Below are 22,669 nucleotides of genomic sequence, written 5' to 3'. Positions count from 1 at the left end.
CACCTCTGAACAACAAACATACTTATCCTTCTCTTTTCCTCCACCAAATATGGGATGTAATAAAACTCCACCAGTTTTTAATTCATACGCCACTATTTTGTCTAGCTCCTAAAAAAGATAAAAATAGGAGTCAGTGAAAAATTCTTTACATATAAAATTTTAGAACTGAACTGTGATTTCTCATTTCCTGGAATCAAAATGTAAATTTCTTAAAATAAATTAAATGTATTTGTAAAGTAGTTTATGTTCTTATAAACAAGCAGACTACACAGCTGGCTCAATAAGAGAGCCAAAAAGCCTTCTCTACTTTGTGACTTCAGGGCTGGCCGGTAGCCTGGCATTTTTTCCTAATGGCTCTTCCCAACCTCTCTGACCTGTATTCCAAGTTCATTTGTATATTGTCTGTATTTTGTTTCTGGTGAGGATTTAGGCAAGTAAAAAGAAATGGAGATAAAATTTATGTCAGGTATCTACCATTTTAAAACTTCTCCATCTTCTCTAATATGACACAGATCAAAGTGAAAAAAAAAAAAAGACAACAGAACTGTTAGAACTCAAGACTAGGGTAAATAATATATAAGCAGTATTACAGAGGTGGTAAAAATCATAGTGAAGTGGTTAAAAGCCAGGTATGAATCCTGGCCCTACTACTCACTAGCTGTGTAACTTTGCCCAAATAATTTAACCTGTCTGTGCCTCAGTTTCCACATCTGTAAAATGGAGGTAATAACAGGGTAGTTTGGAAGATTAATATAGCTAATATATAAAATGTTTACAACAGTTCCTGAAACACTGTAAATGCTATACATTATTTTTTTTTCTTCATTAATAGGTTTTGAAATGAAGAATGGACTCTTCCAGTTTAGATGTATGAATTCTTTTATAGTTCCAGATACTTGAAATCCTTTGCAATTACCTTTTGGCTTACTTGAGTCTAGGTTTGGATGATGGAGATACATAAAATGACAAAAGGGAAAGATGGAGGGGTCTATTTCATAAAGGTATTAAGGGCTGAAATTTTTTCCACCTGAGAAAAAAGGAGCTAAGTACAAAATGAGTAAAATGTATATACATATGAACAGAATGGGCTAGGCAAAATACAGTTGATTTTTTTTCTTTTTGGCCAAATCTTTAAATAATAGAAAAAAGATGTGTCAATGACAGAGAATATAAATGCACTGAAAGACCAGCCAGCATATAATAAGCACTTACTATGTACAAGACACCATGTACATTACATCTATGGTATCTCACAATCCCCATCTACTCCCCTTATAAGGATGAGACTTAGATTAACCAAAGTCACAAAGCTTATAAATGTATGAGGCAGACCAAAAAGCAATCTCAGAATCTGCGCTCTAACTCTAAATAAATTTAAGAAGCATAGGGTTATATTACAAATGGCTACTATGAGGAACTTGGATGTATCTAATGACTAATCTGATGTAAAGGAGTTTAAATACTCTCCTGTTTAGCAAAAAATTCTTTAGAAGTCAACACTAACACTGGAACTAGATAAAATAGACCATCAGTCTTTCTTAGTACAGTAATTTTCATTTTGCTGGGAAAAATCAGGCACTTTCCAATGACAGTACTTTACAATTATTAAAAGTAAAGGACAAGTGACTTGTAAATCAGGAGAACATTAACATGTCTTGTTGACTTCTAAATGGGTAATGGATCAGGCATTTTTTTACCTCTTTAATCCAGTGGCGGTATTCATTAACACCAAAAGTTTTTTTCATCCAAAGTCCATAAATATAGCCAGAAATTCCCTTCAGTACCCATTCATCAGACCTAAGCAAAAAGTCAAAATATATTCTTTTAGTCATAAAAATTTTTCAGATAAGGCCAAATAACAGAACAAGTTATAGTGTATATTTTTATGCCTTTTAAAAAAATTAAAATAAAAATGAAAAGAAAAATTTAATAACAAGATATTTGGTTTAACCACTTCCTCCCACTGAATTCTACTTATCCATTCATTACACTTTACTCACATCTGTCTTCATCTTTAATTAGGTGACTGATTTACAGTCTTATTTCAAGTAATGTACCATGTCTGTGCTCTGCTTCCCTCTTGGCCAATACTTCTGCCTCCAAAGAAGTAATTGCCCAAAGCTGGGACTGTACTGCTCAACTCTTAAAGTCCACATTTGCAAACCCTATGCATAATTATCAGTGGGATTCCAAGATCTAAAGTTTAACTACTTAATTTATTCCTTGGTTTCTCAATAGGAAAGGCAATTAACACCATCCATTCATCTTTTATTCATATCCATTCATTCATTCATCCACTCACTCATTCAATCATTTTGCCTACCATGTTCCAGGCAGTGTTATTCATTGAAACTATGTAATTTTAGAAAAATTACAAATCAAGAGGTCTTACCCTCTGCCCTTTCCCTGCCAACAAGTATATTTGTGCACTACGTATAGCAGAGAACAATCACAAAAATTAATTATAATCTTACGGGAGTTTCATGTATTTCTCCAAATTCACCTCAAGTTAATCAAAAAGAAAATAAAGTGTTCTTATCTCTTACTCCTTTCAAGTGTATTAGTACAAAGTTAAACACTAACAGGAAAATCCCTACATCATTATCACTATTGTAGAGGACTGTTATTTTCCCTTATACGTGATGTTTAACATTACCAATTACACTCAACATGCACATTAGAGTTCCAACGATAGTTTTGTGTACATTCAAGTACTTTGTGTACATTTTGTGTATTTTGTGTACATTTCTACAGTACTCATTCAGTTTCCTAAGAAATTACTGCTTTCAAAATTCTTTTAAAAATTGTAGAACTATATTGAATTGATAGCCAAAAACTTAGGATGAAATTTACACTAATTATTTTTTTCTGAATATATATATATTATATATATATACACATATGTATAATATATATATACATATAGAAAAGAAAATGCAGAAAAAGAAAACAAACTTTCCCAATTCCTTTTCTCAGTAGTTGTTAAACTATGAAATTACTTACCAAGACATTCTGGATATGAAACATCCAAAAAACTGCTGGGCCAAGGACTGGGCTAAACACCTTCTAGTCAAAGGTGTCTCATCTATAATCATGGCACTATGTAAAAGATTTGTGCTGGAATTTAAAAGAGACAGCTAATTATAACCAAGAAAGAAACATGATTCAGTCAAAATAAAATAATCACACTTTTAAAATAAGAAAATTCAAGTTAGACATAAAAAAACAGATTACGCTTCCAAAAGCTATCACATCTTTTTAAAATTCAGCTGAAATCCATAATCTTAATTAACTTTTGCCTAAAGCAAGGACTGCATTGTTTCCCATTCATTTCTGTGAAAAAATGTAAGTACCATTTTCTGGGAGAAGGGGAAATTATCATTAGCCAGAAATGGATATGTTCATCAGAAACTGATTCTCCTATGAAGGGCTCTTCTAAATTCAAAAACCTTTTGCCAATAATAACTATTAATTTTTTTTAAGTAAGCTCTACACCCAACATGGGGCTTAAACTCACAAGTCAAGATCAAGAGTCACATGCTCTACCGACTGAGCCAGGCAGGCACTCCTATTAATTTTTTGTGCTCCATTGTTTACTTTCAAATACACTGACCTATAAGATCTTTCTAACACGCTCCAGAGAATACAGGGGCTGTATTATTACTGCCATTTTACAGATGAGAAAATTTAGGCCCAGAAAGGGTAAAATCATTGAATCTAAGATATAATATTTATAAATCTAGAACCTTCCAAAAAAAAAGAAAAAAGAAAAAAAAAGAAAGGGATAAAGTGAAGACGGGTATAAGAACAAAATAAAGTTTTCTCTCTTTTAATTAGCAAAGACATTTCTGTCAACATCAGTAAATTTTTTAAATGATGCTAGGAAAAATAACCCCATTAGACATCCATTATATAACTTGTATGATTTTTTTTTTTTACATGCATAGGCAAAAGAGACTAAAAAAAAATCTATGAAACATTACTATCAGCTATATCTGGATGAAAATAATAGAAGTCTTTTGGGTTATTTTGAAATTTTCCTTTGTATGCTTTTCTACATTTTGAATTTTAAAACCATTCGATTTTCTATAAAGCCAACCATATTTAAAAGAAAAAAGTTTGAAACATATCTTAAAGTTGATCTGTCAACAGGGTAGCCTGTCTTCACATCATTACCCTCATTTGGGCATTTCAAATCTTAAGAAATACCAACCTAAATATACTCATGGAAGCATAAGCAGCCACTTCAACATAAGCCTCATCGATGAATACTGTCTTAAAACAGGAGTATGGGTATCGACATGTAAGAATTTCTTCATAAAACTCAAAAACTTCATGAAGATATGACGTAGTATGTTTAAGCAGTGGAAGAAGTTGAGGTAAACAAAAATGAGTAACCTGAAAATAAAAAGCAGGGAAGATTGATCATTAAATGAAAGTTTAATTTTAGTATTTTAAATTTCCCAAATGTCTCAATTGTAAGGGAAACTTCACATTAATATAAATCTTAACAAATTCAAGGTAATGAGAGAAAATGCTAGTATGAAATTAATAATTACTTTTACTGTTTACAAAATATTCATTGTACTTGAAAACTAAAATCATGATGGATTGTAAGTCTGTGAAACGCTTAGATTCAAAGAAAATACAACTTTGGTTCCAAATTAAAATTTCTTCTGCATAACCACACAAAACAAGAAAGATTTAAACTTCCATAGCTTATTGCAAATCCACCTTTGATTCATAAATATCTAACCTAGTGAATATCGCACTTATCATAATACTATTTTAATAATTAATAGTTAATATTAATCATACTACCTTCATTACATATAAAGAGCAGTTCCAGTAGTACTCCTAATAGCTCAACCACATATTGAAAGCTATAGGGAAGCTTACTGGTAGTTAAGAGATGCGAAATACCAGCAACGGAAATTGTAATTCTGATCTCCTTACTATGTCACATCCCACCTTGGATATGGCCACTTGAATATCATATACCATCTCATCCCATGCTATGATTCTGTGCCAAATAAATGGTATCAACAATGACAGAGATCACTCTGATTAGAATGACTTAGCAAAGTTTTATGCTGGAGATTAAATCTGAGCTAATCTTTTTGGATTGGACAAAAGTTTGATAGGAATGAAAAGGTCAAGTAGACATCTCAAAGTCAAAGACAGAAAGAAATATGGTATGGTCAGGAAAATCTACAGAACTATATTGAATATAACAAACAAATAGGAAAGTAATGAGAAAAAAGCTAGAAAGGAAAATTAGGGTCAAATTCTAGAAGATACTGAAAGTCATACTAAAGAGTTTTTTTTTTTTTACTTAAAAAAATTTTTTTTTAACATTTGTTTATTTTTGAGAGAGACAGAGACAGAGTGCAAGCTGGGGAGGGGCAGAGAGAAAGGGAGACACAGAATCCGAAGCAGGCTCCGGACTCCAAGCTTTCAGCACAGGGCCTGACACAGGACTCAAACTCATGAACCGTGAGATTGTGACCTGAGCCCAAGTCGGCTGCTTAACTAACTAAGCCACCCAGGCCAGCTACCCTTTTTTATAATGTGTATTTATTTATTTGGATTGAGAGAAAAAATGCCCATGGGGAGGGGCAGAGACAGAATCCCAAACAGGTTCCACACCGACAGTGCAGAGCCCAACACGGGGCTTAACTCACAAACCGCGAGATCATGACCTGAGCCTAAATCAGGAGTTGGGACACTTAACCGAATGAGTCACCCAAGCATCCCTAAAGAGTTCTGACTGTTGTAGGAATGTGGAGGCAAGGAAAGTTTTTAATGTATGATAAAAATTATTCTAACAGCATTAGAACAGATAGACACTAACATACCTGAGTACTGAACATCTATGTATGATTAATGGTCAAGGGCCCAAACTACATCATAATGAGCACTCCTCTTGGTATATAAACAAAAACCGAAATATTATTCATCAGGAAAAGATTCACTATTAAAAAAACCTACATGACAGCAAATCTGATAATGCAGCAAAAACTCTTTATTTGAGACAGAGAAAGATTAAGTCATGGTTTCGTTAAGTACTCAAGAAAAATATTTCTTAACTATCATTTACCTTTCTCCCATCCAATGGCTCGGAGTGGGAAAAAAAATCCTTCCAAAATACAAAGTAGGTACTAATCAAATGTTGATTTTACAGTTGATCATTTACCAAAGATAATAAAATTCACCGCCAATCTTATCAGTAAATATACTTTTAAGAATCAACGTCACGCCAGCAAAAGCAAAACCATTCATAAAATACCCTGAATATTTTCCATGAGTGACTTTTATAAATCTTGTGAGTTTCAGGAAAGCAAATTAAGAACAGAGTAAGGAGCTTACCGACAGTCTAAACCTAACTGCCCTCAATTTTTGCTCACATAACAGAAATACTGTTGAGATATATATGGTCACAATATAAGTTTTATACTTTATATAAGAAAAAAAAAAAAACCCTAATATTGAAAATGTATGGGACTAAGAATAAATAGAGATTCATTCAAATGTTACTTTAAACACATAGAAGTAGAGAGGGTCAATAACCAATACATCACTTCCTAAACTCCAGAAGTCTCATGCTTGGGGAGGCCTAAATGCACTAATGGGTCTACCAATTAACATACAATTTGTGGCAAGATATGGAAGAAAACTGCAAGAAGCTTCATGAGTATGTGGACTAGAATTCTAAACTCTGCCTCAGCCTTTTCTTTTTTCCTCTGTATATGCTAAAGTGAGAACAAATCTTGTTCTTTAATTTTGAAATTGTGGAGTGTTTCAGGTTCCAGAGATGGGGCTATAACATTCATAAACATAAACCAAACAAAAAGATGACATGAATACAAATTAGTTACAGAAATCAACCCACATACTCTAATCAAGGTATACTTGGGGCGCCTGGGTGGCTCAGTCATTAAGCGTACGACTTCAGCTCAAGTCACGATCTCGCGGTCCGTGAGTTCGAGCCCCGCGTCAGGCTCTAGGTTGACCGCTCAGAGCCTGGAGCCTGTTTCAGATTCTGTGTCTCCCTCTCTCTCTGCCCCTCCCCCGTTCATGCTCTGTCTCTCTCTGTATCAAAAATAAATAAACGTAAAAAAAAATTAAAAAAAAAAAGGTATACTTGAAGCTCTTTTGGAACACTAAGCTCTCTGTTGGGAAAAAACCTAAGACTTTAATATAACATTTTAAAAGGAATTCATTCAAGAATTCACATCATTAAATATATCAGATAAAGAATCCTTTTCTGTCTAATGATATTCTGGATAATGGAAAGAATAGTTAGGAAAAACTTAGCATTTCATTACTATGCTTCCTTTTATCAGGAATGAAAAGCTGGGACAGAAAGGGGCAAGAAGCTATGACTCACCTCGTGCATATATGGATCTACAAGTATTTCAAAAGGTCCAATGGCCAAGGAGATATTTGACGCAGCTGTTGGAATGGTGAGCATATAATGGAAGGTCTTCTTCCTCATATCATGGGTATATACTGTCTCCACCAAATCTCCATTGGAAACAGCCACCATTGCGGCATCTACCGTAAATTCTAATTTCCATGTACATAATTCAGAGTATGAATCAACGCATGGGAACCAAAATCTAGAAAAAATATCAAAAGTGTAAAAAATATAGTGAGAGCGTAACCTACATTGTTTCCCCCACTTATAAGTCTGTCTAACTTTTATAGAGTATGTGTAAAAAGAAACTTAAGCTATCTGCCTGCTGAAGCCTGTTACTGTGCAACTTCAGACTTTGATTAAAGATAGAAACTTTTCGGGGTGCTTGGGGGGCTCAGTCACTTAAGCATCAGACTTCGGCTTGGTCATGATCTCACAGTTCATGAGTTCGAGCCCTGCGTTGGGTTCTGTGCAACCAGCTCAGAAACTGGAGCCTGCTTCCGATTCTGTATTTCCCTCTCTCTCTGCCCTTTCCCCACACACACTCTGTCTCTCTCTCTCTCTCAAAAATAAATAAGCTTTAAAAAAAAACAAAAAACTTTTCTCCACATATTCTTTGGCAATATTAAGAAAATATATCATGTGATACAGCCAGTTCAAATCCTTAAAAAAGAGGTAGGCAATTCTTGGCTTCAAACTTCTAAATTAAAAACTATTTTCATTTGCATATTCACATTAGTTTTTATATAGTATTCATTACCAGAAACTAAAAAAGCTTACAATAAAGTTGTAAAAAACACAATATGCAGAATCTAATCCATAAGTTAGAAAACTGTTTTGGAGAATGGGATTGGGATGCATCACATAAATTCCAACAGTGCTAGCAAAGCCAGACAAAAAATTTCTATTCCACATTCTATCAAGGTCAGGTTTTACTACATGCCAGGGTCTATACCTGATACTGCAACACAAAGAAGTATGAGACATCATCCTTGGCTTGAAGGAGTTAATAATCTGAGGATTATTAATAACAATCGGAAGAGAATACACATACTGTAATATTTCAACAATATATAGTGGACTTTGAGAATGAACTACAATCACACACGGCAATGAAGGAAAATCTCACTACCATGGTGTTGAACAAAAAAGGCCAGATAAAAAGAGCATAATGCATATACTTCCATTCATATAAAGCTCAAAATAAAATAAGCTCAGGTATAATTAAGCTATATTACTTTAGAAATCAGAATAGTGGTTACTGTTGGGCAGAAGGATATGAGAGAAGCAGGTAGTGACTAGAAGTGAGTAGGAGGTGGGGACTCTGCAATACTGGTAATGTTCTTTTTCTTGATGTGAGTGTGGATTACACAGGCTTATTCACTTGTGAAAATTCACTGAACTTTCCTATTTACAATTTAATTTTCTAGATGCTGTTTTACTGCAGTATAAACTTCAAAAAATAATGAATTGGGATGATTTTAGAACCGTCTCTTTTTTGAAAAGTAAAGACAAAAGGGAAGACACAGGACTGAGAAGGAATGACTAGTGGAACAAGATTGAGAAGAAGTAAATCTGAGGATGAAGCTCATACTTCTCAATTTACACTAAACACATGTACTGCATATACATACAAAAAAATTCAACTGAAAAATGAAATTAACTGAAACATATAAGAATAATCTACCTTGTGGAATTTTGATACCCACAAGAGAAAACATGAGCACCTCTCTCTGCCATACTTCCCTCAACACTGGGTACCACAAAATGAAGACCTCCTTTTGGCTGATCCAAAGAAAAATTGATGTGTATCTTTAGGACCTTTAATTCTGCAACAAATAAATATACATATACATTGATACGTAAATATATAATAAGGTAACAATGGTCTATATAGCAAGGCACTAAACATAAAACGAGAATTAAAAGCTCAGCTTTAAATGAAAAATCACATCACTTACCCTACTTTCAGCTCTCACCTTTTCTCCACCTATATTAACTCAATAGCCTGCCTCCACTGATGTCCTTCCACTCAATTCTAGTCACTGCTAGCTGTGTTCTCCCAAAATATAACTCAGGTCATGCCATATCCTCCTCCCAACTTTTCTGACAATGCTATACTGTCTAAAGAAAAAAGTTCAAAACTACCTATCACATAGGAAATTTAAGGACACTTAGGATTCAATGCAAAACTTGAAAAGTAAGGACTTAAAAAGTCCCCCACATTGTTATCCCTAGTTGACTTTGGGGAACAGGAGGAATAGGGAGTGAGTGGGAAAAGCTACCCAAGAATTTATGTAATATGTTATTTACATAATCTTTAATTTTTACATAACAAATACATGTTGCTTTTGTAAGATTTTTAATCTTATGAAAAAGAGGTTTCTTTTAATTTCCCTCAGACCATCACAACCATATGGACTATGTCCATTCCCTGGACATGAAATGATAGCCTTCTATGCCTATCCCCCAAAAGTGGGCAACCCTCAACCCCCCACCAAACACACGAACTATTAAAGAAAAAATAAAAAGCAAAAACAAAACAAACATGTCTCACTTCCTCATCTTTGTTAATTTTTATAAGGCTAAATAAAAGTAGGTAAGTTATGCATAATAATTATAATGGCTGTGACTTTATCCAAGAGAAAACAAAGATTTAGAAAGTGTGCTCAAAAGTGCACAGTGGGTGTCAAGAACCCTATGTTCTAGCACTGATTCTACTACTATTTAGTGACCTTCAGTAGGTCACTTGCTGTCTAGACTTCAGATTATTCTTCTGTAAAAGTAAAGAAGTGAACTAGGTGATTTTTTTAGGATTCTCCCCACTATAACATGCTCTAATTTTAAATTGATTCGATATTGCGTACATTCTCAACTCTTGACAAATTGTTCTATCCATCCAATATTTTTTATAACTTTCACTTTAAAAAGAATAGTGAATGAGTTGTTTTTTGTCATAGCCCTTAATTGCTATTTTCCTATTAACCAGTGATCTTTTAAAAAAAAAAAAAGAGCTTCCAACTTCTGTATATTTCAAGTATTAATTTACAATTATGACATCATTAATTTTCATGTAAAAGTTTTCAGTCACTAAGTCTAACATGATTTTATTGTATAGTCAATATATTTTTGGTGTTTTACCATCAACATGTTTCCATAACTCTGAGGGAACCTTAATGCAAAGTTCTCCATTTCCTGCATCAGGATCCACAGCACTAACTGCAGCGGCATAAGCATTAGAAAAATAATTTAGATTTCTCCTGGGAAAAAAAAGAAAAAGAGATGTTTTAATAATAAGCCAAACATTTCACCAAGTATTTTCTTCAATATTTGGTAGCATTTGTTTGTTAAGCGTTATATCATTTTATATAATTTATGAGAATGCTTTCTGGACAAGTAACTATTACTCATCATGACAAAACCTACTAAATTATAAATACGATATCATATATAGCAAATTGGCCAATGCCATGTGATTATTATAATTACCATATCCTTCATTAATTTTGGAATGTCAAAGTCACTATACATTCCTGATAGAAGTGAAAAGAACATATGCAAAATTGAAGAAGTATTCTTTATCAATATGGGAAACATTTCAATCGATTCCACAAACTATGATCTGACAGAAATTAAGATGTTTAAAACAAGTTAGGATGGGAATCAAGTCCTTAAAATGTAGTACTGCTTACCTTTACCCCCAGTGCCTGACAATGTAAGCTTAAAGGAGGGAAACTTTTGCTGCTTCACTGCTGTACCTCCTATATGCCAGGGGGGTATACTCTATAAACAGCTGTCCAATAGTTACTTGGCCTTATTTCCCACTGGATGAAAACAATACACATAAGTCTTATGAAGATATTACAACACGTTCCCATCCAATTTTTAAATTTTATTTCATTAAAAACACTTTAAATGTATATTGACATATACAGATCTCCCTCAACTTTTAACAATGGTGTTTTGTCCCGATAATCCCATCATAAGTTGAAAATATTGGAAACTGAAATGAATTTAATACACTTAACCTACCAAACATCATAGTTTAGGCTAGCTTACCATAAACTTGCTCAGAACACTTATATTAGCCTACTGTTGGGCAAAATCATCTAACACAAAGCCTATTTTACAATAAAGTGTTGAACATCTCAGGTAATTTATTGAATACTACACTCAAAAGGAAAAACAGAATGGTTGCATGGGTACAGAATTGTCCTAAGTATACAGATTATATAGCCTCGTGATCATGTGGCTGACTGGGAGCTGAGGCCCACTGTACAGCTCCATATAGGTACCACATATTTCTAGCCTGGGAAAGAAATCAAAACTGAAAATTCAAAGTACAGTTCCTACTGAAAGTGTATCACCAACTTTGCACCATCATAAAGTGGAAAAATTGTTAAGCTGAACTGTCTGAAGTTGGGGGCCGTCTGTACACATATTACATTTCCTCGCTGAAACCTGTTTAAAGGAGTATGTAGGAGATGGATGAAAGAAAAAAGACAAGGAATGATAAGAGCAAGATGAAAGACAACTCCATGAGCCATATTCTTGCTGAGCACCTTTATATTGATCATCTTGCCATTAGATGAATCCACGAAGTCAGTCACATTTCACTAGCTCAGTAAGTTTTTAACTAGTTAAGAAACAAGTTTAATATACAGTACAGAGAGGTTATAGGAAAAATTAAATGGGAAAAGGGCCATTAAAGAAAACAGTAAAGTTATGCCCTCTTAACCTGACAGAAGCCATTCCTCTCCCATCTCCATGTCTCTACTGATTAGGAAGGATTTTAACAACTACACAACATAAGGCTCTGGAAGCAGTGAAACAGACTTCTCAATAATTTTAACAATTTCTTTGTTAGATAAATATGTAAAATAAAATGTGCAAGAACTACAGGATCACAATAAAAATGAAGGTTTTCACATACCATCTATATTTTTTAAGTTACAATACAGTAACTCTTTCCTTTGGTATATAATTCCATAAATTCTTACACATGTACAACCACCGCCACAATCAGGATATAGAGCAAGTCCATCATCCCAAAGAGTCCCTTGTGCTATGCCTTGGAATCATACAGAACATGATTTTTTTTGTTGTTACAAAAAAACAACACTCACTTGTTCTCACTTTTGAGAAACACTCAGAGTGTGAGCGGAGGAGGGGCAGAGACCGGAAGATACAGAATCCGAAGCAGGCTCCAGGCTCTGAGCTGTCAGCACACAGCCTGACGCGGGGCTCAAACCCACAAACCGTGAGATCATGACCTGAGCCGAAGTCGTGCACTTTATTGCCTGAGCCACCCAGGCGCCCCTGGAATGCGACCTTTTGAGGCTGGTTTGTCTCATGTAGTAAATCTTTGAAATCCATCTCAAGCATTACACATATCAATAATTTGTTCCTTTTTATACTGAATAGTATTCCACTGTACAGACTGGACCACAGATTATTTATTGTTTATTCATTCAGCCACTGAAGAACATATGGGTTGCTTCCAGCTTCTGGCTACCACAAATAAAACCACTATGAACAACCATGTATTAATTTTTATGTGAATTTAATTTTTATTTTGTAGTACAAATACCTAAGAGTGGGACTGCTGAGTCAAATGGTAAAAATATTTTAGCTTTGTAAGAAGATGCCAAGCTGTCTTCCAGAATGGCTATACCATTCCACATTCCCATCAAAAATATATAAAAGTGCCAGTCACTCTGCATTTTTGCCAGCACTTAGCCAACATACTAATTTTTTTTTTAATTTTTTTAAAAGTTTACTTAGAGAGAGAAAGACAGAGACAGAGTGCAAGCAGAGAAGGAGGAGAGAGAGAGGGAGACACAGAATCCGAAGCACGCTCCAGGTTACGAGCCGTCAGCACAGAGCCCGACGCAGGGCTCGAACTTGTGAACCATGAGATCATGACCTGAACCGACGTCAGACGTGTAACCAACTGAGCCACCCAGGCGCCCCAACATACCATCTAATTTTAAAGACTACTTTGTATATCTACAAACTGTAGTTTCTTTTCAATAAAAATGCAAAAACATGAAATATGAAAGATAGTTGAAGACACCATAATTTCCCCCCAGTTATCTGTAAAATTCAAAAATAAAAAACAATCATTACATAAAAATCCAAATTGAAACATTACATATTAGACCACTCAGGTTTTTTTTTTTATGGGAAATTATTCTCACTTAATCTCCTCATTTCCTGAGAAAAGGTAAAGCGGTCCAAATAAAATGGTGAGTCACTGTAAGTGGAATCTACTGGAAAGCCAGTTATGAGGAACAATCTTCTCATGGTTTGGATTTCAGTGTTTCCTTTCATAATATGAATCAAATATGTTTCTTTTCATAATAACCTCATAAAAGCCAAAACTTACAAGATTAGAATAAGTATTTTCAATTTTCAGAATAATAGTGTCCTTGTCCTATAACACCACCATCTCCAACCTCCAGTCTCCAACCCCATCCCCTCCTCAAGGAAACAAAGAGACAAGTAATGTTGTAGAAGATATTGAAAAACTAATAATTTTCTCTAAGAATTTATTATAAGCATCCATATTAAAATAATGTTTTAATTCTTTGTCAATAACATATACTTCTTAAAACTCAGGGGCAGGTTTTGTGAACACTTAAGATTCAATTATTGGTAAACCTTTTCTCTTTTAAAAATATTCATGGAAGCATAATACACATCAGAAAAGCATATATACTCTAAATGTACACCTCACAGAACAAAAAGAGCCAGCATGCAGAGCATGAACAGAACTTTACCAGCCTCCCAGAAGCCCTCTTATAATCACTAACCAACCCCACTTTCCACCACCAAAGGTTACCCATTATTCTGACATCTAATGTGATAGATTAACAACTTCATATACTTTCTCTTGTATCTGACTTCTTCTACTCAATGTCTAGCCTGCGAGATCCAGACATACTGGTACATGTAGCTATTGGTCATTTATCTTGTCACTGTTTAGAATTCCAGTGGTGTGAGAACATACTACAATTATCTTCTACCACTGATGAGTCTTCAGGTAATTTCCAGTTCTGACTATTACAAATGTTGCTGTGAACAATTTTGTACATATTTTTTGGTGAACATATGAACACATTTCTACTGAGTATATACTAGGAGTGAGACCTACACTAATCAGAGTATGCACATATTCAAACTCAATTTACACTTCTATCAGCAGTGTTTGAAAGTTTAGTTACTCTATATCCATGTCAATACTTGGTTTCTCTTCTCTTTGGTTCTGATAGTTTGCACACAGAAAAAAAAAAAAAAAAGCCAGCCAGCAGGAAAACCCATTTTCTAAAAGTGAAACCAATATCAAAATTAATAAAGATGACTTTTTAAAAATAATTAAAACAACATTTGATATGATACTATGAAATAAGGATTCTTAGAGAAAACTCTACCGTAACAGGTTTTTCTATGAAAATGTCTAGGGGATTTCAGTCAAGCTCAAACTTGAGTGAACTACTCAAAGCAGCCATCTCTGAAAGGCTACTGTATTTCAAGCTGTAGAAACACTGAATGCAGATAAGGATAAAATGGCTCTACTGCTATGCATGTAAAAATTAATCCAAATAGGAAGAATTATACCTAGTTCTGGGGTTACCACATTTAAGAAGAAACAATGCCAAACCAGGGAACATTCAAAGGGCAAGAATGGTAACAAATTTGGGAAGAGTTTTAGATAAGGAAGGGTTGAAAGTATTGTGATTCTGTAGACTGGAAAAGAGAAAACTTAGGGGAAAACAATATTTAAATTGGGTAAGTTTGTGAATATTATAACAAAAACTGTAGTTTGATGTAATAAAGAACTTTCTAGCTTTCAGAAAAATCAAAGGGATGCTTGAAAATACAGTGAGCTCACTCACAGGTCATATCTCGCGGTCCGTGAGTTCGAGCCCCGGGCTCTTGTGCTGACAGCTCGGAGCCTAGAGCCTGCTTTGGATTCTGTGTCCGCCCTCCCCTCCCCATCTCTTCTCCTCCCCAACTCATGCTCTGCCTCCCTCTGTCTCTCAAAAATAAATGTTAAAAAAAATATATAGTGAGTTCTTCAGAGCTAGAAGCATTCAAGCAAAAGGTGAAACAGTATAGGAAAAAATTCTTGTTGAAGTTTCGACTAAATGAACCTTAATGTTCCTCCAACTACGACAAATTAACCCTGAGCAATACTACCAAAAATAAGTAGCAGTGAGGCATTGTGGCTGAGTTAAAATATAAATATCCATATTACTTAACCATAATTAGTAAAGGAATCAACTACTTTTACTATATAATATTAGCAAAATAACATTTAAAACCTCTGTAGTATTAAGTCTGTATTAAAAAATACAGGACTTACAAAAAAATTTTTTAATAGCAATTAAAAAAAAATCAACTCCAATTACTCTAAAAATCATTCTAATCACTCAATAGCTACTTCATTTATATCTCAATATTGGTCATTTCTACTGCCACTCCTTAGTGGAAATGAATACTAAAGACAGGAATTAAACTGATTCTTGGAACTTGGGAACACTGAGGCTTTTCAAGCAAAATAGAAAAGATTTTCTCAAAGTGGGAAAGTCTATCTAGGGAAGGAAAAGAAACAAAGGAAAGAGATGTCAGCACTGTAGCCTATCCATCCATAGAAACAGCTTCTCTGGCAAAGTCCGTATTTATTTTATTCTAAGAAGAGAAAAATGTAGGAAAAAAAAAAACAATCAAAAAGCTCCTATAGGGCAAACTATAATTTATCTACAATACATAAGATTCAAATACAAAATATATTTAGAGAAAGTGTTGAAATTATTTTATTGGCAGACAAAAAAAAAGAGAATGCACACACAAAATATATTTGGAGAAAGTGCTGAAATTATTTTACTGGCAGACAAAAAAGAGAGAGAGAGAGAATGTGCGAGCAAGCGCTTAAATAGATGTTACATAAAAAACAGGGTTTTTAATTGCTGGCACAGGTAATTTAACAACTCCACTAACGTTTGGTTGGATAAAATAGGTAGAAATGTCTTTCAGTCTCTTATCTAAATGTTTCTCTTCCTCACATTCCCTCTGCAGTTCAAAGATGCTGAATCTCAACCAAGGTAAGCACACTCTTTCCATCAAAAACAGGATAGCCTGGTATCTTAAGTTTAAAACAAATAAGAAGATGTGATTAAGTAGTATATTACTTCTTTGAATGTTAGGACATTCTTATATGTATTAAGATCAAATTTTATCACAGAATTTAAGTTTAACTTTCAATTTCAAAACTGCCATACTTAATTTGTTTCAGCTGTAGTGTAAATTTAATTGGTTTATTAAAGAAAGTTACTTTAGAAACAAGAAAGGTAACAGAAGTATCTAGGGACATGCTAAAGACCTTAAGTATCTGCCTTTCCCAAAGTTCTCTAAAAATAATGTCATCCAGAAGAAAGATTTTTCACATTTAACTGCTAAGAAAAGCAGTATTTCTTCTGAATAACCCGGTATCTTCTATCTTGTGTCTTATCAATCATATAAACGAGTGTTTCCTCTTAGGTAAGGCAACCAGAAACATCAAAACTAAATCTATAATTTTCCTGTAACAATTGTGCAATAACTTAACAGTGTGTACACACCATCCTACGCTTTTTCACTTTCCATGCTAATTCCATTAGCCACTTTTTAAAACTGTTGTCTACTAAAATTCTAAAACCAACCTCAAATCCTCCTTTAAACCAATCAAATAATAAACACCAGCAAAAAATAACTAATGTCATCCCTCTTTAAAAGTAATCAAGATTCTAGAGCTTGGAAGAAAAGCAGGGGTAGTGAGCAAATATTTACTAAGTGACCATGGCTAAAAGAGCTGTTTCTAACTGAAAAGAAAAATTATAATATATTCTACCTTTCCCAATTTCCTAACGTAACGTTTGAAAAGACTCCCCTTTTTACCTTTCTTTTCTTCCATTATAACGCTATAAGTGATGAAGCATCTTCCCTATCACTAGAGCAATTCTTTAGGAGATAAGATCACTTCAAAACAAACAAGGCAAAAAGTAAAAGCTTGTTTCCTCAACAGACGTGGAAACCATCGTTCCTGTCACTGTACTGCCACAGAGTATATTCTCTGAGATCGGAGCAGAAACAACAGGTAAAGCAAATGTGCAAACACTGTTCTGTGACTGGCAGATGGAGAGCCTACTTGCCCTGTCGTCAAATGCAGAGTTCTAGTGTCAACTGCGGAGCTATTCCGGACTCTAGCAAGGCCATGGCTTCCCTACCTGCTCTGCTTTCCTACCTGCTCTTTTACAAGTGCCTTTTCCATACATCAGTGGTAATATATTTACTACTCTAAGGGCAGGTCATTTTTTTTTTCTGGGGGAAAAAGGAGGAAGATGATTTTGTAATAAGTGTTTTTAAATGAGTTCTACAAGTGTAGCTGAAAAAGCAATGTAATTTCAACAACTCAAGTTTGTGAAATGGGAAGTTACAGGAGTAATTCAGAGATTCCCCGAACTTTTCCAACAGCATTTTCTTTTCTCTTCCCTGAGTCTGAAAGATTCTAAACCAATGATAACTGGGACCAAAAATATGTCTAAAGATAAGCCTCCTGTCTCAACCCTTGTAAACCCTTAAGGCAATGGCTCATAGGCATTAATTAGCCTCTCAGAATCACCTGGCACACTAGTTACAACACAAATTGCAGGGGGGCACCTAGCTGGCCCAGTTGGTAGAACACACAACTCTTGATCTCGGGGTTGTAAGTTGGACCCCCACGTTGGGTGTAGAGATTACTTAATAAAATCTTAAAAAAACATGAACACCACCAAAAAACCCCAAAACAAATAAAACACAAATTGCAGGACCAAATCCCCACTTTCTGATTCAGCAGATCTAAGGCAATGCCTGGGAGTCTGCATTTCTAACAAGTTTCCAGGTGATGCTGATACTGCTTGTCTGGAAATCACACTTTAAGGATTGCTGACTTAGTGCAGCAATTAGTTAAAATAATATCTTGACTAAAAACAGTTTATAATGAAGGTTTGGCACCCTACTCCAAAACAGAGAATCATGGTTGAATCCAATGGTTTCTAAACTTTGAAAAAGCAAGTGCCCTCAAACATAGTTCACAGTACTTAAATTAATACAAATATTACTGGGCACAATGAGGTAAAATACTAAGAAGAGCCTTAAGAATAGTAAGTAATCCTATTTGCCTAAAGGAATAATTCAAGGAAAAAACCTGATCTATGCAAAAATATTCACTCAACATCACTTACGATCTCAAAAGCTGGAAATGACACAAATGCCAAACAACTGGAAAACAATCATGCAAACTATAATATACTGAATAAATATTATCTGACCATAAAAATGATAGAGAGTGAAGACTATCATATGTGGAAAAGTGGAGACAAAGTATTTAAATGAAAAAAGTAGAACACAAAACTGCTCATAACAGCATGTTTACTGATAAAAAAACAAGTTTTTTTATCAGTAAAAATGTAATATTTAAAGTGAAGTAGACATAATATTTAAAGTGAAGAGACATCTAAGACATAGTATTTTTATATGACATTCAAAGGCAGTCAAAGTATTTTATAAAATATTTTGAAGTACTCTCTGCTCTAAGGATTACAACAACCACCTAACCCATTGAAGATTAATGTTAATAAAGTATTTTTTAAAAATAATAAAAGTAGAAAAATGGCTTAAAATTGTTTTTTAATTCTCAGATAATACTTCTTCAAAACTGTAATCTGAAGAAATGAAACTCAGTAACTTACTATGTTGGGTAGAACTAGTAAAATTTCTTGAACCAAATATGCAAAGAAATTATAAAAAATTATAAAAGAAATTATAAAAAAAACAAATTATAATTAGGAAAAAAACTGGGATTCAGAGCCTAGTAATAATCTAAGAAAAGTACTTTGAAAAGATTAATCCAATAATATGGGGAATATAGAGCTGTTAGAAATATCAACTTTAAGGTATAAAACTTACTGTTTTGATTCATTGTGACAGACTTCCAAGGTTGGGTCATTATAAATAAAAGCAGCTTCTAAATCATTGATCCTTACTCGGTATATTCTACACTGTTTGCTGTTCAACTTGATTCTATTCAAGTTTGCAACTGTGGGAAATATAGTCAGTTCCACGAATCCCTGCAATGATAAAGAATAATAACTTTGTTATAATTAAGACTGGTAGGTTTTAGAATTTTTTTTTTATTTCTACTACTTATACTTACTTATACCACTATTTCTATTACATTCCAGAGACAGAATCCCAAATAGCTACATATATATGTGTTCTCTGAGTATCTTCATTTCAAACACTATTGTCCTAATGAATGAACAGGTATGAATTATATAGACTTTATCTTCTTGGTGATTCACATTCACCATCAGTGAAAACTGGACCATCTGCCAGAAAAAAGTAAAAGGACTCACACTCTCAAATACAAGGCTTTCTAGACAGGCTGGAACTCAAATAGGGAAGAAGGAAAAAAAAAAAAAAAAAAAGAGCAGAAAGAGAATCAAAACCAGTTTGGTGAGTAAAAAGAACATGGCCTTCCAGGGGCGCCTGGGTGTCTCAGTCAGTCAGATGTCCGACTTCGGCTCAGGTCATGATCTCGCGGTTTGTGGGTTCGAGCCCCATGTCAGGCTCTGTGTTGACAGCTCAGAGCCTGGAGTCCGCTTCGGATTCTGTGTCTCCTCCTCTCTCTGCCCCTCCCACGCTCATGCTCTGTCGCTCTCTCTGTCTCATAATAATAAATAAACGTTTAAAAAAAAAAAGAAAAAGAACATGGCCTTCCAAAATGGGAATCAAATGGGAAAGATGGGTCAATGGAACATGACACATATGTCCAGTGTTTTTAATATGATGGGTTAAAAAACTGATATACTCAAGTGTGAAATATGGGAAGGCATGAAATAGCATTTCAAGGGCTGCAAACTGAACAGGAAAATTTCAGAACCTGCAACACAAATAGCTAAGATGAAATGGAGGCAGCAACAACAGAGGGCTCAAGTATAACCATTCTAATGGCTTTAGAGAGCAGCACTGTGTGCCAGATGTTACACTAGATACTTTCATATGTTCTCTATGAACTGAAAAAAGTACTACTTTACGCTTTTTACAGATAAGTTAACGAAGTTAAGAAAATTATGTAGGGGTGCCTGGGTGGCTCAGTCAGTTAAGCGGCCGACTTCGGCTCAGGTCACGATCTCGCGGTCCGTGAGTTCGAGCCCCGCATCGGGCTCTGTGCTGACAGCTCAGAGCCTGGAGCCTGTTTCAGATTCTGTGTCTCCCTCTCTCTGACCCTCCCCTGTTCATGCTCTGTCTCTCCCTGTCTCAAAAATAAATAAAAACGTTAAAAAAAATTAAAAAAAAATTATGTAATTAATAAGTGGAGAAATGACATTCAAATCTACATCTAAACGATTCCAGTGGAATCCTAATATACCGTGTTTCTTGTACAGGGCTTTAAATAACATGCAAGAATTTTTTTATAAAACACTTAGCCTAACTGCTCAAAAGCACAGAGATTCTGCAGCCCTTTTTCCCCACCACTTCCCAAATAAGAAGACAGCCATACATCCATAAATTAGACTCTCTACACAGATCTGCATGGTAGCAAATGAGAATAGAAAGAGCAAAGGCCAAAATACTGTTAATGAAAAGCTCTGTGTTTAAAGGCATAAACTATCAGCAACTGGAGGGGAAAAGACCAAAATTCTTTTAATTAGCCTATCAGCAATCCATTGACCAATCTACATAAATAAGCTTGGATCAGCTGCAAGCAAGCAAGCAGAATCAAAACAGCAAAAGTGTACTGTAATAGAAAAAATTATGGAAAGTGCTTTAAGTCAATAGTTAGCTTACATGGGTGGGGATAGAAGAACAGGATTTGGCTTTCTTGACTAAGGTTAACAATAACAAAACAGTGAATGGAGTATATTTCATGAAGATAGAGAAAGCCCAGTCTCCTCATATCATCTGGTCTCTGACACCACCTAGAGCCCTAACCTCTATCTGCCTGCAACATTCAGACCCATTAACTTCCACAAGACTCCACTCTCTGTCGTCCTTGGCCACTGGCATTACTGCAAGCTTGTCTGGTCATGTAACCTCTCACTCTCTTCTGCTTGCTTCTTGTTCCCTCCCAACCACTTCACAGCTGACCACCTTCCCATCCTATTCTAAATAACCTCCCCTGGGCCATTCAACCTTTTGAAAAATTCCTTCTCTACCTTCCAGCCTTAGATGAAATGTCTCCTGAAACCCCTTTGACAAGAAGCTACTTATTCTTTCATTCGCTGTAAATTAGGAGAGGGGAAAACAGAAAACCTTTTAGTTTCATGTGCTACTCTAGACCACTCACAGAATTTTATATAGCATATGCTATAAGAGTAAGGGCAGTATGTCATTATTAAATACATGGTTTACGGGGTGCCTGGGTGGCTCAGTTGGTTGAGTCCAAGTCTAGGGTCTAGAGCCCTGCGTTGGGATTCACTCTTTCTTCCTCTGCCCCTCTCTCTCGCTCACTCTCTATCCCTAAACTAAAAAAAAAAAAAAAAAAAAAAAAAAAAAAAAAAAAGTATGTGTTCTGGAGGTAAACTGTCTGCATTAAATTCCAAGCTCTACCACTTAGTGAGTGTATGATCTCGAGTTACTTACTCTAGCTCTCAGTGTCTATTTCCTCCTCTATAAAACAAGAATAATGACAGTACCTACCTTTTGGTGGTAAGACAACTGAGCAATACATGGAAAACACTTAAAATCATAGTGGACATCTAAGAAATGTTCTTATTATTCTTTTGTATTTCTTTTTCCTTTAGTCATCCCATACAGATCCACAAGCCTCTATTCCTCTTCATTACTACCTCCCAAATTCCCCAACATTCACTGAAGGCTCATATGCAACTTTTCTAACCCATCTCTACCATAACTCTAAGTGATCTGAATGTAGATATATCTGATCCATACAGTAACCCTGCTTCAAAGTTCCTTGACCTTAATTCCTACAATCTTTACTTCTATTACAGGATAGCAATCAAGATTACACTCCAAAGATACATCATCACTGCCCAGAATTACTCCCAAGCTGACATTTTAAACTTGAGTGTCCACAATGCTTATCCTTCTGCCCCTCTTATTACTTCTCAGTCTTCCTGTTCAACCACATGAAGTCCTGTTCCTGGACCTCCTCCAGTTTCTTACTACAGTCCTTCCTGGCATTTTTACAGCACTTTCTTT

The 22,669-nt window shown here is 34.9% G+C and overlaps 1 protein-coding gene across 4 annotated transcripts in view; it reads right to left on the bottom strand.

Annotated features, from left to right (window-relative positions):
• Positions 1-22,669, bottom strand: part of TAF2 (TATA-box binding protein associated factor 2) — a 94,148-nt gene that overhangs the window by 64,156 nt on the left and 7,323 nt on the right. For 2 of the 4 annotated variants that reach the window (XM_015085657.3, XM_015085658.3), the window contains exons 3-10: positions 19,412-19,572; positions 10,562-10,680; positions 9,108-9,249; positions 7,391-7,622; positions 4,214-4,398; positions 3,004-3,117; positions 1,698-1,797; positions 23-108 (exon numbers count right to left, since the gene is read on the bottom strand). In XM_015085657.3, the coding sequence (XP_014941143.1) occupies positions 23-108; positions 1,698-1,797; positions 3,004-3,117; positions 4,214-4,398; positions 7,391-7,622; positions 9,108-9,249; positions 10,562-10,680; positions 19,412-19,572 (1,139 nt within the window). Of the gene's footprint in view, positions 1-22; positions 109-1,697; positions 1,798-3,003; positions 3,118-4,213; positions 4,399-7,390; positions 7,623-9,107; positions 9,250-10,561; positions 10,681-19,411; positions 19,573-22,669 lie in introns of those variants that run through there. The other 2 variants (XM_027063991.2, XM_053208301.1) reach the window with 2 other exon arrangements.

Source organism: Acinonyx jubatus, chromosome F2, assembly GCF_027475565.1.
Source record: "Acinonyx jubatus isolate Ajub_Pintada_27869175 chromosome F2, VMU_Ajub_asm_v1.0, whole genome shotgun sequence".
NCBI classification, from domain to species: domain Eukaryota; kingdom Metazoa; phylum Chordata; class Mammalia; order Carnivora; family Felidae; genus Acinonyx; species Acinonyx jubatus.
The sequence above is the reverse complement of the archived record's forward strand: the minus strand, read 5'-3'. Positions and strand labels throughout refer to the sequence as shown.